The sequence below is a fragment of the Grampus griseus genome (genome assembly GCF_964374135.1).
Source record: "Grampus griseus genome assembly, chromosome: 8".
Classification (NCBI taxonomy): domain Eukaryota; kingdom Metazoa; phylum Chordata; class Mammalia; order Artiodactyla; family Delphinidae; genus Grampus; species Grampus griseus.
In genome coordinates, this window is record NC_139002.1 from 43,671,644 (window position 1) to 43,685,982 (window position 14,339).

The 14,339-nt window shown below is 39.5% G+C and overlaps 1 protein-coding gene across 1 annotated transcript in view; it reads left to right on the top strand.

Annotated features, from left to right (window-relative positions):
- Window positions 1–8,429: 8,429 nt before the first annotated feature.
- The window catches only part of NOX4 (NADPH oxidase 4), a 149,277-nt gene continuing 143,367 nt past the window's right edge, over window positions 8,430–14,339 (top strand). Inside the window, exons 1-2 of the mRNA XM_082660474.1 lie at window positions 8,430–8,496; window positions 12,239–12,334. Coding sequence (XP_082516600.1) covers window positions 12,326–12,334 — 9 coding nt within the window. The 5' untranslated portion in view covers window positions 8,430–8,496; window positions 12,239–12,325. The remainder of the gene's footprint in view (window positions 8,497–12,238; window positions 12,335–14,339) is intronic.

Consider the following 14,339-nt stretch of genomic DNA (forward strand, 5'->3'; position numbering starts at 1 on the left):
CCAGCCCTGAAGTGTCTCCCCTGTTCATTGGCCCCTGAAGCTTTGCTTTTGTGCGTGGTGGGGAGGTTTTTCCCTGTCCACTATCTATATCAGAAAGCAGCAAGAAAGAGTGTGCTCCACTTAGGGCAGCTTTAGGAGACTGAGTATTGTATTAGAAATTTAACAATCATAGGCTCTTGTACACCAGGCTTGTGGTTTCTTTGGTAATGAAATTCCCTCAAAACCTTAGTAGAGAAATGAAAACACTAACTCAAAAAGATATCTGCACCCTCATATTCATAGCAGCATTATTTACAACAGCCAAGACATGGAAGCAACCTAAGTGTCCATTGACAGATGAATAGATGAAGAAGTTGTGGTATATAGATACAATGAAATATTATTCAGTCATGAAAAAGCAAGGAAATCCTGCCATTTGACATAACATGGATGGATCTTGATGGTGTTATGCTAAGTGAAGCAAGTCAGAGAGAGAAAAACAAATACTGTATGTGATCTCATTTATACATGAAATCGAAACAAAACCAAAACACGCACAAAAAACAAGCTCGTAGAAAACTCATAGGTGGGGGGGGTGGCAGTGAGGATGAAGAGTGCTCATTGGCTGAAGGTGGTCAAAAGGTACAAACTCCCTGTTAGAAGATAAATCAGTACCTGGGATATAAGTATGACATGATAAATATTATTAACTCTGCTGTATGTTATATATGAAAGTTGCCAAGAGAGTAAATCCTGAGTTCTCATCACACACACACAATTTTTTTTTTGCTTTTTCTTTTTATTGTATCTATATGAGGTGATGGGTGCTAATAAACTTATTTTAGTAATTATTTCAAAATACACAATAGTAAAGCCATTATGCTGTACGCCTTAAACTTATACAGTGATGGATGTCAATTATATCTCAGTAAAACTGGAAAAACACAAGAAAAATGTTAGTTAGGTTTTTTGTTTCTAGACAGTTCCATGTGGAATAGACACACTCGAAGACGTCTGCTGGACAAATTTCTGTAGAGCCTATAGACACTATTTAAAAATTTTATTGTCTCCTTTGCTCTGCTCAGCTCTCTTTCCCTTAACTTAATGTCAGCCACCCTAATGCCATCTGAAACTAAAGTCTTGGCAAGTTGGTTGGGAAGCTAATACTCTTAAACTTATCTTTGCCCCGTGGCTGGCTCTAATGAAAATGTTATGTCATGCTCTTTGAGGAATAGAAGCAGTTGACTTTTCCAATCCTGTAGGGTCCCAAATGAATGGCATTTTAATTCATTAAAGTGCAGGTCAAGGGTAGAAAGACTCTCCATTAGTAGAGCTATATTCTCTTTCATCTCAATCTGCAAATGGGCCATTTCTTGTCTAACTTTATCACATGTCTCTTGTAGCACTTTGCTAAAAATTCCAAGCAGCAGCCAACATGCACCAAAAATCTGATATCCTTTTAGCCTATTCCTCTAGAGCTACAAGCTTGGTAGTAATGTGGTCTGTTTCCAAGTTAGCTTGTATTTTCTAATGGCATAACAAAGGGCACTTCTTTCTAGCCTGGATATCTCTTCACCTACTATGCAACTTGCTAAACTAATGCCACATATTTTGATTTTTATAATGATGGTGTCCCACTTCCAGGAGCCAATTTCTATAAAAATAGTGTACAAGCCAAGCAGATGTAACCTAAACTATAGTGTGTCAGAATTTTATTTCTTTCTCTCACAACAATCAAGAAGCAAGCTATATAGGCGGGCAGCTGTGACTCACCTACAAGGTAATCAAGATACTTAATATCTTATTTCTTCGTTATCGTTCAAAGTGTTATCCTTACCTTCATTATTTGAAGTGTATTTCCAGCTGTAGGAAAAGGGAAAAAAGAAAGTGGAGTGAAAGCAATTTCCTTTGTGATAGGGATGTACACATTCCTTCTGCTCACCTCATATTTGCAGAAACATAGTACCTACTACTGGCTGCAAGAGAGGCTGAGACATGTAATTGCTAGCTGGGTGGGTTTGATCCAACTGAAAATCAGGGTTATTTATTATGAAAATGAAGATGAGGAGAATAGTGGAAGATTTGCCAACCTGCCACTCCAATGAAATCCATTGATATGGAAATATTTGGGTAGCAAGTAATTGCGTCACAGTTCAGTAATTGAACATACGTAAATAACTGAGCATATGTAAATCTGAACTAAGGACTATGAAAGACCAGTGGAGGCATAGTGCTGTCTTCAGGGGGAATCTGATTCAAAAGAGGCTCCAGATAAAGAACTGATAGAACTTGGAGAAAAAGGGAAAAAGGAATTAAGGATGTAAACCTTTCCTCTTCACCAAAAGTTCCATGTAGAACATGAATCTGGCACCCCAAGATGTCAGATCATTATGCTTTTTAACATTTGATCCCATACAATATTTTTCCAAGCTATTGATTACTTCTAATCAGCTAGGCTATACATAATTGCATATGGACATAGAGACATTTAAGTTGCTTTGTCAGTATAAGCAAGAGTGAGTCACTAGGTGAACATGACAATAAGAACAAGAAATGCTTTTGAAATTTCCAGCCTCAGATATTTGGAGAGTAGGAAGAGTTTGTCTGAAGGTTAAATTACATGGAAAGTTGTTGAGGAGGATGAAAAGACAAAAGTCAATTTGTTTTTCTTTCATGTTCCTGAACTTGTTTTCCATCAAGTCTAGCATAAAATCTTTGCTACTGTCAACTGAAAAAAAAATGCACAACCTAAAAGTTGGGAATTATGTTTTATTCAGCGGATTTTCTGAGGAATTAAGCCCAGAAGACAGCCTCTCAGATCACTCTGAGGGACTGCTCCAAAGAGGTAAGGGAGGAGCCGGGATATATAGGAGTTCACAAACACAAAAAACCCAGGTAGTTGAACATCAAAAGACTACTGCTAATTAAAGAAAACCAGGCATCTCAAGTTAATGAACTTAGTGCTTTTCTCTGTATGGGAAGATGAAAGAGTTGGGCTTATTGAAATCATTACTTTGATATGCGCCCCTAACTATCTAGGGACGGTATCCTTCTTTTCTCCATCCTAAATCCCCTCAGGGTGCACAGTGGCTACTGGCTTGATGGCCACCACATCCTTTGTTTACTGAAATGGCAGACAACATTTTTCATCCACACTATACTCTGGGCAAATAGAATAAAATTTTGTGAGTGCTGATTTTCCATTTGGAAAATGACCTAAACTGTTACTGCATGCTAGAGTTTCATTCACTGATTCATTCACTAAATATATTTTGAGCTCTTACCATACACCAGGATTTAGGTAATGAAGAACAATTTCCTGTTTTCACAGTGCTCACAGTTTTAGTTGGAGAAACAACCTAGAAAATACATCAACAAATTCAGCCTGATAACTACCCTGAGAGAGGGCTACACACAGTGGACACAGGCTCACAAAGAAGAGGTTCCTGATCCCACTGGGAGAAATCCATGTGAGCCTCTAAGAAGGAAGGATTCTCATCTTGAGTCTGGAGACTAAGTGAGTATCACTAGGTCTGGTATGCCAGGAAGCAAGAAGAGCACGCACACATGGATGAGACTGTGAGTAAAGAGGATATATTTGGGGAAGAGAAAGAATTAGAGAATTATGAAATCCCATGTCAGTGTACAAAGGAAAATAGTGTGTAAAGATTATTGGAAGAGAAGTTGGGAAATTTATTCTCCTCCAGACTTTCATTTCTTTCAACTCAAAATAATTACTGAGAACCTACTCATGTTTCAAGCCCAGGGAAATAGAATGAGCAGAAACAGAAATGTGCCTGCCTTTGGGGAGTTCACATTTTATGAGAGAAATAGACATTAATCAAATAAACTCATGAAAAAAATATATAAATACAGGCTATCAGGCTGTGCAATGGCCCAGGGGTAGGGGTTGATGGAGGAGGCTGGTGAGCTCAAAGGGCTGAGAAAAGGGTTTCAATCTCCTCTCTAACAAATTAAATGGAAGTTATGATGCTCTCCAAAGCCTTTCCTGTTCTGATGTTTTTTATGACTCTAAAACTCATATTATTTAACATGGATTGCAATAGTTACGGCTTAAGATTTTTATGATATGTTTAGAAAGTGAAGTGAGACTAGGAAAGAAGTCCAATCTTATTTCCTTAGCATTTCAAAGCTGTTTGAGGGTGCAACCAGAAACATGCAAGCAGGTGTTAAGATAATTTTTTTTGGCCTCCTGGGACACTTCTATTTAAAACTTTAAGAACAATAAAATAACACAAACATCCAGGAATTATTCTGTTAATGGCTGCATTCAGGAAATGCCACACAATAAAAAGACAAATAATATAAATAATAGACAAGCCCGTCCTTTGAGAATGTGTACTGTCTTAGCAGCACATTGGTAAATTCCTACACACCTCAGATTACTGGGGGGAGTTGCCAACCATGGCTCCATTTGGGGTCTAAAGTTTTACAGCTCAGAAGGCAGGGAAATTCTAGTTCAGCGATGGCTCCATGGTGTAGAGGAGGAGCGTGGGTATTGGCTTCTGGGAATCTACTACTTAATGCCTCTGAGACCTTGGGCAAATTTGTTACTGTCCATGTGCTTCAAATTCCTCGTGTATAAAATTAGGATGAAGGCAAGAATGGGCCTACCTATCTTACAGAATAGATCTGAGGATAAAATAATGAAAAATAATCAGAGAGGGGAGAGAGAGAGGGGAGAGGAAAGGTAATGAGTTTCTGTAGAAGCTGAAGGTAATCAGTATTTCTTACAGTTATTTTTGTGTTAAAAGTAAATTTTCTTTAATGAGCACAGCAATGGTATTTTTGTTTGTTTGTTTGTTTTTCATTTAAAACATTGTCCTTACTAGCAGTAAAATTTGCACAGTCTGTGTTGGTTTCCATTTAGTTTTTGCTTTTTGAAAGTTTATTTGTCTATGATATTCAGAAGTTTGGAAAAGGGTTCTATGTAGGGCAATTCCGAACCAAAGTTCATTATCATTCAATTTTATTCAACAAACTTTTATTGAGCCTCTTCAGTCTGGCATTCTTAAATTGCCTTCACATTAGCAAGCCTTATTTTCCAACAAAGTATCTGATCCTTGAGGGTTTCAGCTTCTTCAGTATTTCTCAGGGAATTGACCCAGCTGTGTGAGTGCATGGTAGACATTCCTAAAGGCCTGAATCAGAAGATGGTCTACACTTGTTTTTGTGTAGAAATGACAATGAGTCACTGTCTGGAACTTGTCCCCAGGCTTGTGAATGTTAAGCCTTTGGGCCATTTCTTGCTGGTTCCCTGGGGGCCCTTCTTCCTTGCCAAGGGTCCCGGGGATAAAGTGTAGCTTCCTTTTCTCTTTAATATGGCCGTCAGCTATTCACAACTTTAGGATTCTTTTGCCCACTTTACCAGTTATGTTTCATACTGGGACAGAGTTTTCCTACTTTCTTCTTTTCTGTTTGTAAGAAAAACACACAGGCTCTTTTCCATTTTTGAGTTTAATACTAATAACTCCTGATAATCAGATATGGAATAACCAAAATACTAAACTCAGTCTACGTCACAAAGGTTAAGAAAGCTTGCTGAGTTCTCTCTGGCATGATTCCTGGTCTATAATTTTTGACTTCTTGACAGAAAAACTTAGTAAAAGTTCCAACTTTTATGTCTTAAGGTGAATTTCCTCAAAAATCCTTCTCTCAGACTGGGAAATCAGGGAAAGAAAATTAACATCAATTAAGTAACTTTAGGTACTAGAGTAGTCTGAATAATGACCACCCAGATATATCACATCTTAATCCCATGAACCTGTAAATATTACTTCTTATATAAGGCAAAAAGAGTTTTGCAGGTATAATTAAGTTAAGGCCCTTGACATAGGGTGATTATCTTAGACTATCTGTTGATCCCTAAATACAATCACAGGAGTCCTTATAAGAGAGAGGCAGAGGGTAATTTGACATACACACAATGGAAGAGGCGAGGCCACGTGATCACTGAGGCAGAGAGCGGAGGGATGCAGCCATAAATCAGGGTACGCCAGCATCCAGCAGAATTGGGAAGAGGCAAGGAACAGATTCTCCCCAAGACTCTCTGAAGGGTTTGGGGCCCTGTCAACACCTTGATTTTGACCCAATCGCCTGATTTGGGATTTCTGACCTCCAGAACTGTGAGAAGATACATTTCTGTTGTTCAAATCCACTAAATTTGTGACAGTTACCCCAACCCCAGGAAGGTAATATAGGTACTCACTTGTCCCAGCTGCATATCCTGTGACTAGTGTGGTATAGGTGACACCCATAGCAAGAGTTCCTGCCCCGTTGGTTCTTTTCTGGTAGTTAATTATTGAGCTAAGCAGAAACTTTTCTTACATTATTGGAAAGTTACATTTGAGAAACTGGAGTTTGAGAGAGGCACAAAAAGAAGGATAATATACTTAACTGTTATTCATTCATATATCAAACATTCTGAAGTTCCTACTATGTAACAATCTTTTTCCAAAGTCCTGGAATAAAAATTAAATAAGATAAGATCCCTGTCCTTGAAGAGGTCAGTTGATGAGGGGAATTAGACACACACACTCACATGCATACAACTAAAATAATATGTGGAAAATGGAGTAATGATCATGTGTTTGGAGTATTATAAACACATTGAAGAATGCAGACTACAGGATGAGTCTGTGTGAGCATAGAGGTGAGGTGGGCCAGGGAAAGCTTCATGGCAAAGGTGCGCCTCTGAGCTGATACATAAAGAAGCCAGCTAATGAAGCAGACCAAAGGGGGAAACTTTTATCAATTTTTCCCCATGGATTTCATATTTTGAGGGACACTGTCTACCAAAAAACAAAGCTTCTGTATTTAGTAAGTAATAAATAATAGACCAAGAACATCTCAAACTTCCAAACAGAGTTTGTAATCAATGTAGGATGATCACTACTATTTTAACATTATTTTGGCCAAGAGCAAAGGTATTTGTCGTTTGATTTTTTCCTGTGAAGTTTTTTCCTGGTAAAAGTGTGATTTTTATTCTTGTTGTTGTTGTTGCTATGATGTTTGGAATACTGATACAGTTACAGGATTCTCTCTTCATTACTTTCAAGGACAGCGTTCCTTATCTTGGGAAAGACAGTATCTACTTGCACTAAACAGTAGGGCCTAGAGAAAATTATATTGAAAAGAACCTCATTAATGAGAGTTCCTGCACAACATGGCAATAGCTCTGTCCCCTGGGGATAGCTTGCAGTACTGTATCCTTGTAAGGCAACATAAACAGTTAGGACCTAGTCCCCTTTTACAGAGCTCCTATAAAATAATAGTGATAAATATAATAATCAATGTTTGTATAGCATTCTATCATGGTACAAAAGAGTTCAGAAAAGGATCTGATTATGGGTTTTTTTGAACTATAAGCAAAAGCCTGTTTTGTCATCTCAGACAGATTTCTCTTCTCTTTTAATTTATTGTTTTTCATCTTTATTGCGATGTTTGCATTCTTCCAGTTAACATAATGTTTTTCCAGCTTTGTTGAGATATAATTGACATGCAACATTGTCTAAGTTTAAAGTGTACGTCATGTTGATTTGATCCATTTATATATGGGGAAATAATTATCATCCGAGCTTTAGCTAACACCTCTATCACCTCACATAGCTACATAGCTACCATTTGTGTGTGTGTGTGTGTGTGTGTGTGTGTGTGTGTGTGTGTAGAGAACATTTAAGATTTATTCACTAAGTTACTTTCAAGTATATAAGACAATATGGTTAACTATAGTCACCATGCTGTGTATTAGATCTCCCCAAACTATCCATCTTATAATTGGAAGTTAGTACCTTTAAACCAACGTCTGCCCATTCTCCCCACCTGCTCAGGCAAGTTTCTTAATCTCTTTTAGCTTCGGTTTCCTCACCTCTGGAGTAAGGGCACTGACATCCACATGTAGAGCTGTTATGAGAATGAAGTGAGATTCTGTACATGAAGTACCCAGGACAGTGACTGATACAGTAAGTACATAGTAAGAGCTGGATCCATTATTTTTGTCTTTTTTTTTTTTTTTTTTTGGAAGTAGTTAAACTTAAAAAAAAATTGTCTTTTATTCTACTGTTCTTCAGTTGCTTCCCTCCTCTCAACTCATGAGAAGAACCAGACCATTGTGCCAGAATCTCCCCACCTCCCATCGATTGAAATTGTGGCTGGAGGACGGTTTCTTAGGGGGGAATTTGAGGAACACCAGCGTGTCTCAGAATTTGACCTGCCTCCAGTGGTGACACCCCTGGGTACTCCCTGTGCTCTTTTTCTTGTCCTCAGGTATCACATGGTCAATAAGAACAGGGTGTTATTCATAAATAATACACTCCCTAGCCCCAGAAAGATCTGAGGCAGTTTTCAGGTTTAGATCATGCATGAAACAGGAACGTCGTATGTCAAAGAGATGGCAGGACTATTAGAGCACTTTGTGAATTCTAACTGGGATTTGATACTGATTTATTCGTGTTTTGAACTGGGGGTTGCAGTCATTAATCAGTTCACGAAATTGAGGTAAGTACACTGCATGTAGTAAAGGAAGTATGATTTTTATGAAATTATACATTATATATTATAATTTAATATAATTATATATCATAGCACGTGTTGTAAAAGGTATTTCACTAAAATAAAAAAGAGCTTGAAAGCCATGAGATTAGGCTACTAGTGGTTTACTTTTTCTGCCACTTATTAGTTGCTAGAGTTGAGAAAGTTCCTGATTTAACAAACATTTATCCAACACTTACTTTGCGTTGGACATTCTTTCACATGCAAGATTTTTTTGTTTTTTCCCTAATACTGATATGTTGCAGTGTAGGCTAGGTAGCCTGTGAACATTCCACACTTTAATCACCCTTCACCGGGCCTCTGGTACAAGTTTGAGAGGATTCTTATTACTTAACAGACTCTGATACTAGGTAGTAAAACACACATTTCTAAATAGAGTGAATCTGAGCTTCCCTAGAGCCCCTGAGAATTACGTCAGTTTTAACCATTAACTCCCCTGGACTCTTTATTTTTTTTATTATTTTTTCCTAAAATAATGGGTTTATGAGATGTAATTCACATACCATAAAATTCACGTTTAAAGTGTACAATTTAGTGATTTATAGTACATTCACAAAGTTGTGCAATCATTACCACTGTCTAATTCTCCGCAGGACTCTTTATTCAGAAGTTTCTTAAAAGCTTTGCATCGGTGTTAGGGATGGGGGGTAGGAAGGGGTAGGTAGAGGGAGGCTTTAGGTAAGGGTTGTGACGGGGGCGTTTGCTTGGGGGTGGGATGAGTTGCTGAGGATGGGCGGGAGAAGGGGGACGCTAGTCCACAAAAGACAATTTCCGGCTCAAATTTCCTTACCAAGGCTCTCAGAGAGGAACCTTTGGGGGTGGGGGTAACGACCAGTCCAAAAGGACTAGGTGTGTCCAAGGGGGCAGCGAGGGTGTCCACTCTATGTCTGAGTACCAGTCTCCACATCTTGGTGGGTCTTTCGGAGCGGGGCAGGCCGGGCTGAGGCTGCTGGGGGACGCCTCCTAGATCCTAGCCCAGGACATCCTGCACTGCGGCAGCCACAGCAACAGGCTCGCCCCCAGACAAAGGGGCCGGCTCGGCGGGGCGGACTCGCGCAGCCGGGGAGCACGCGCTCGGCGCAGGGGGTCCTGGCGGCCGGAGGGCGCAGCGCAGACCCCGCGAGGGCCGAGTCCGCGGCGCTCGGGAGACCCGGTACCGGGGCGCATACCCCGCCCGGCCTGGCGCGGCGCCGGCGCCGGGCTTCCATTCAGTCTTTGACCCTCCGTCCCCACCCTGCCCCCCCCGCAGGCCGCACGCATCACTGTAACCGCTGCCCCGGCGGCCGCCGCTGCTTGTCGGGCTGGCGGGCGGAGAGCGCGGCGCGGCGGGGCCGGCGGCATGGCTGTGTCCTGGAGGAGCTGGCTGGCCAACGAAGGGGTTAAACACCTCTGCCTGGTAGGATGGCGGGCGAGGCTCTCCCGGCGTTTTGTCTCTGGGATAGCGATTTTGATTCATTCTCTGAGCGAGCGCGGGTGGGGAGCTGGAAGTTTTGCCTCTAACGCAAACATTCTCAACTAACAAAAACTTTCTGCCGGGAATACCTGGAGATAATAACCATCCGCTTCCTCCCTTCCTCCAAGTGCTGGGCAAATTTCCTACACTTTTGATGGGAGAGCGGATGTGGAGGAAGGGAGAAGAGATCGCTGTTAGTGAATACAGCTTTTTCCTTAACCATTTAAACATCCCCCCCCCCCCCGCCTTTTGCTCTTTTTCCAGATTGCTTCTGTTGGTCTTATTTTATACAGCAAAGTCCTATTTTTCATTATCTATTGTTCATACAATTGATATTTTTGAAGTTTAACAACGTGCAACGCCCGGGACGTGGTGATGTCGCTCATTTCTTAGTCTCATTTTGTCCTGCAAGCGGATAACTGCGATCTTTAGGAGACCTGTTTGCATCCCAGATGCTTAATCTCAGGTGTGCAGGGGCTGAGTGAGGTCAGATAGGTTTTCCTCTGAGTGGTTTTCAGCTTGCTGGTCAATTGAGAATGCTCTCCAAAGCCTTTCCTATTCTGATGTTTTTTATGACTTTAAAACTCATATTATTTAACCTGGATTGCAATAGTTATGGCTTAAGATTTTTATGATATGTTTAGAAAGTGAGTGTGGGAAAGACCATTTAAGGCCTTTAGGAATGTCTACCGTGCACTCACAGCTGGGTCAATTCCCTGAGAAATACTGAAGAAGCTGAAACCCTCAAGGATCAGATACTTTGTTGGAAAATAAGGCCTGCTAATGTGAAGGCAATTTAAGAATGCCAGACTGAAGAGGCTCAATAAAAGTTTGTTGAATAAAATTGAAAGATAATGAACTTTGGTTCGGAATTGCCCTACATAGAACCCTTTTCCAAACTTCTGAATATCATAGACAAATAAACTTTCAAAAAGCAAAAACTAAATGGAAACCAACACAGACTATGCAAATATACCATTGCTGTGCTCATTAAAGAAAATTTACTTTTAACACAAAAATAACTGTAAGAAATACTGATTACCTTCAGGTTCTATAGAAACTCATTACCTTTCCTCTCCCCTCTCTCTCTCCCCTCTCTGATTATTTTTCATTATTTTATCCTCAGATCTATTCTGTAAGATAGGTAGGCCCATTCTTGCCTTCATCCTAATTTTATACACGAGGAATTTGAAGCACATGGACAGTAACAAATTTGCCCAAGGTCTCAGAGGCGTTAAGTAGTAGATTCCCAGAAGCCAATACCCACGCTCCTCCTCTACACCATGGAGCCATCGCTGAACTAGAATTTCCCTGCCTTCTGAGCTGTAAAGCTTTAGACCCCAAATGGAGCCATGGTTGGCAACTCCCCCCAGTAATCTGAGGTGTGTAGGAATTTACCAATGTGCTGCTAAGACAGTACACATTCTCAAAGGACGGGCTTGTCTATTATTTATATTATTTGTCTTTTTATTGTGTGGCATTTCCTGAATGCAGCCATTAACAGAATAGTTCCTGGATGTTTGCGTTATTTTATTGTTCTTAAAGTTTTAAATAGAAGTGTCCCAGGAGGCCAAAAAAAATTATCTTAACACCTGCTTGCATGTTTCTGGTTGCACCCTCAAACAGCTTTGAAATGCTAAGGAAATAAGATTGGACTTCTTTCCTAGTCTCACTTCACTTTCTAAACATATCATAAAAATCTTAAGCCGTAACTATTGCAATCCATGTTAAATAATATGAGTTTTAGAGTCATAAAAAACATCAGAACAGGAAAGGCTTTGGAGAGCATCATAACTTCCATTTAATTTGTTAGAGAGGAGATTGAAACCCTTTTCTCAGCCCTTTGAGCTCACCAGCCTCCCCCATCAACCCCTACCCCTGGGCCATTGCACAGCCTGATAGCCTGTATTTATATATTTTTTCATGAGTTTATTTGATTAATGTCTATTTCTTTCATAAAATGTGAACTCCCCAAAGGCAGGTACATTTCTGTTTCTGCTCATTCTTATTTCCCTGGGCTTGAAACATGAGTAGGTTCTCAGTAATTATTTTGAGGGAAAGAAATGAAAGCCCGGAGGAGAATAAATTTCCCAACTTCTCTTCCAATAATACTTTGTTGCAATGACTAATTGAGGTTCCATTGAAAGTACTGTGTCCAATGAATGTACTTGAGGTGTCCATTCATCAGGTAATGTTTATTTTTAATTTTTTTCTCTCACCCTTCGTATGATTTAGCTTATCTGGCTGTCCCTGAATGTCCTGCTTTTCTGGAAAACCTTCCTGCTGTATAACCAAGGGCCAGAGTATCACTACCTCCACCAGATGTTGGGGGTAAGTGGGACTTGGTTGACCTGTGGAATGGCTTTAATGTGGGCAGAGGATGCTACAAAGCTTGGTCAGTTTTTACATTCATTAAAGAAACACCAGGAGGGTTGTTCATTTCAGAAACATTTGTTACTGTCTAAAGTGGTCAAGTTTTCATGATTTATCATTTATACCGGTCCATGTTAAAACGACTGACTCTTTTAAGAGCCAAAGATAGTATCTTCTAAAGTGAACTGTTGGGCTAGTAGTATCTGAGAAAAGTGCTACTCCTTGCCAGCTGCAAAGAGTCCTGAGGTCTCCTTCACTTGGAGGACCAACCCATGACAGGATTTTAGTTTTTACTAAATCAAGACTTCAGCCCGCCCATCAACTTACAGAGAATTTCTGCACTGTTTCCTTTTACTGTCAGTTCTCACAAAGTATGTGTCTAAGGCGGTTATTCACTTCTGGGCATTTCTCAGCGGCTTGCCCTAGGTTAACTGCTGCTTGTGGTTCCAGTGCTCTGGTCTAATAGAACGATATAGTGCAAAACTTTGCTCTGATTTATCTCAGGTCGATAGTTTTCTTTTCTTCATTCCATGATGTTTCTGTTCTTATTCTTCCTCTCCTTCCCCTTCCTACTTGTCTCCTGAACAAAAAGCAGTGGCACTGAGGACATCTTACTTTGTACAATACAAGGAGACAGCTTTTTCTAAGCAAAAGCAAAAAATATAAAACATATTGAAAAATCTTAGGGCATCTGAAAAAGCAGATTTTGTCATTCCTTTTCACTGGGGAAGAAAATACATTCTAAATAGGAGATGCATTATTTTTCATGGTTTAATGACTATTTAAAATTCTGATTAGTTCAGATGAATTTAGTGGAGCCAGCCTTCCGTTTCCTGCTTTACAGTTATAGATCTCATTTATCTTTAAACCTCAGCTCCTATAGTAGTGCTTGGCACATATTAAGATTGCAATAAATTGAGGCTGAATTAATTGATGTATATTTCATTTTATATAGTAAGGTACTATCTTCAATATCTGTTGTTCACACAGTTGATATTTTTAAAGTTTAACAACTGTTTTTTTAAAGAATTTTTTTTAGAGCTGTTTAAAGTTCACAGTAAAATTGAGGGGAAGGCACAGAGATTTCCCATATGTTCTCCTATCCCCACACATGCATAACGTCTCCCATTATCAACCTTCCACACCAGAGTGATACATTTGTTACAATTTGATGACCTACATTGATACATCATAATCACCGAACATCTGTATTTTCAACTGATGGATTGATAAACATAGTCTTAAAGATTAAACTCATTTTATTGCAGATTCCTAAATCTGAACATTTCTTTCTTTTGTCCAACCACCCTGACATCCAGCCATCCAGAAGACTGTCATGAAACCTTTACTTTTCAAATGGGCACATAGAGAGTAACACCTCCCCTTTGCCCTCAGGTTGCTTACAATCTAATGGAAACTCCAACAACTAATTCAATAAACAAGTTAAGAAAAAATTTTCTCTAAGGAACACAGGAAGGTTTACTGGCCTATCATGTTACTTTGTTTCCTAAACATTCCCCCTTGGGTATAAATTAGCAAACATGAGGTTTTTCAGTGGGAGCTATATCTGACCTATTATATAACTTATGAACAACTTGGAGAAAACTCTTGAGAGTTACGATGGTAAAATTTGCCTTTAAAAAATGGTAAATCTTGATCAGGACGTAGTTGTAATAATATAAAATCTAAGCCTAGACAACTTGGAATGTCATAATTGAACTTTGGATTTCAGCTCTATGACATTGTATAAGCTAAAATGATAACTTATTTAAAAATTAATTATGTTGGAAACCAACAAGTTAATTTTTTATGAGTTTGGATGCTGTGTAACAGCTTCAAATTTATTTTGGTGACAAGTCAGATATGAAGAATACACACACACACACATATATAACCCAACTAATTAAAAAAATATATGTTTCACCTCTCCCTACCTCATCGCACTTCAGTGGTTTTGTTTGAA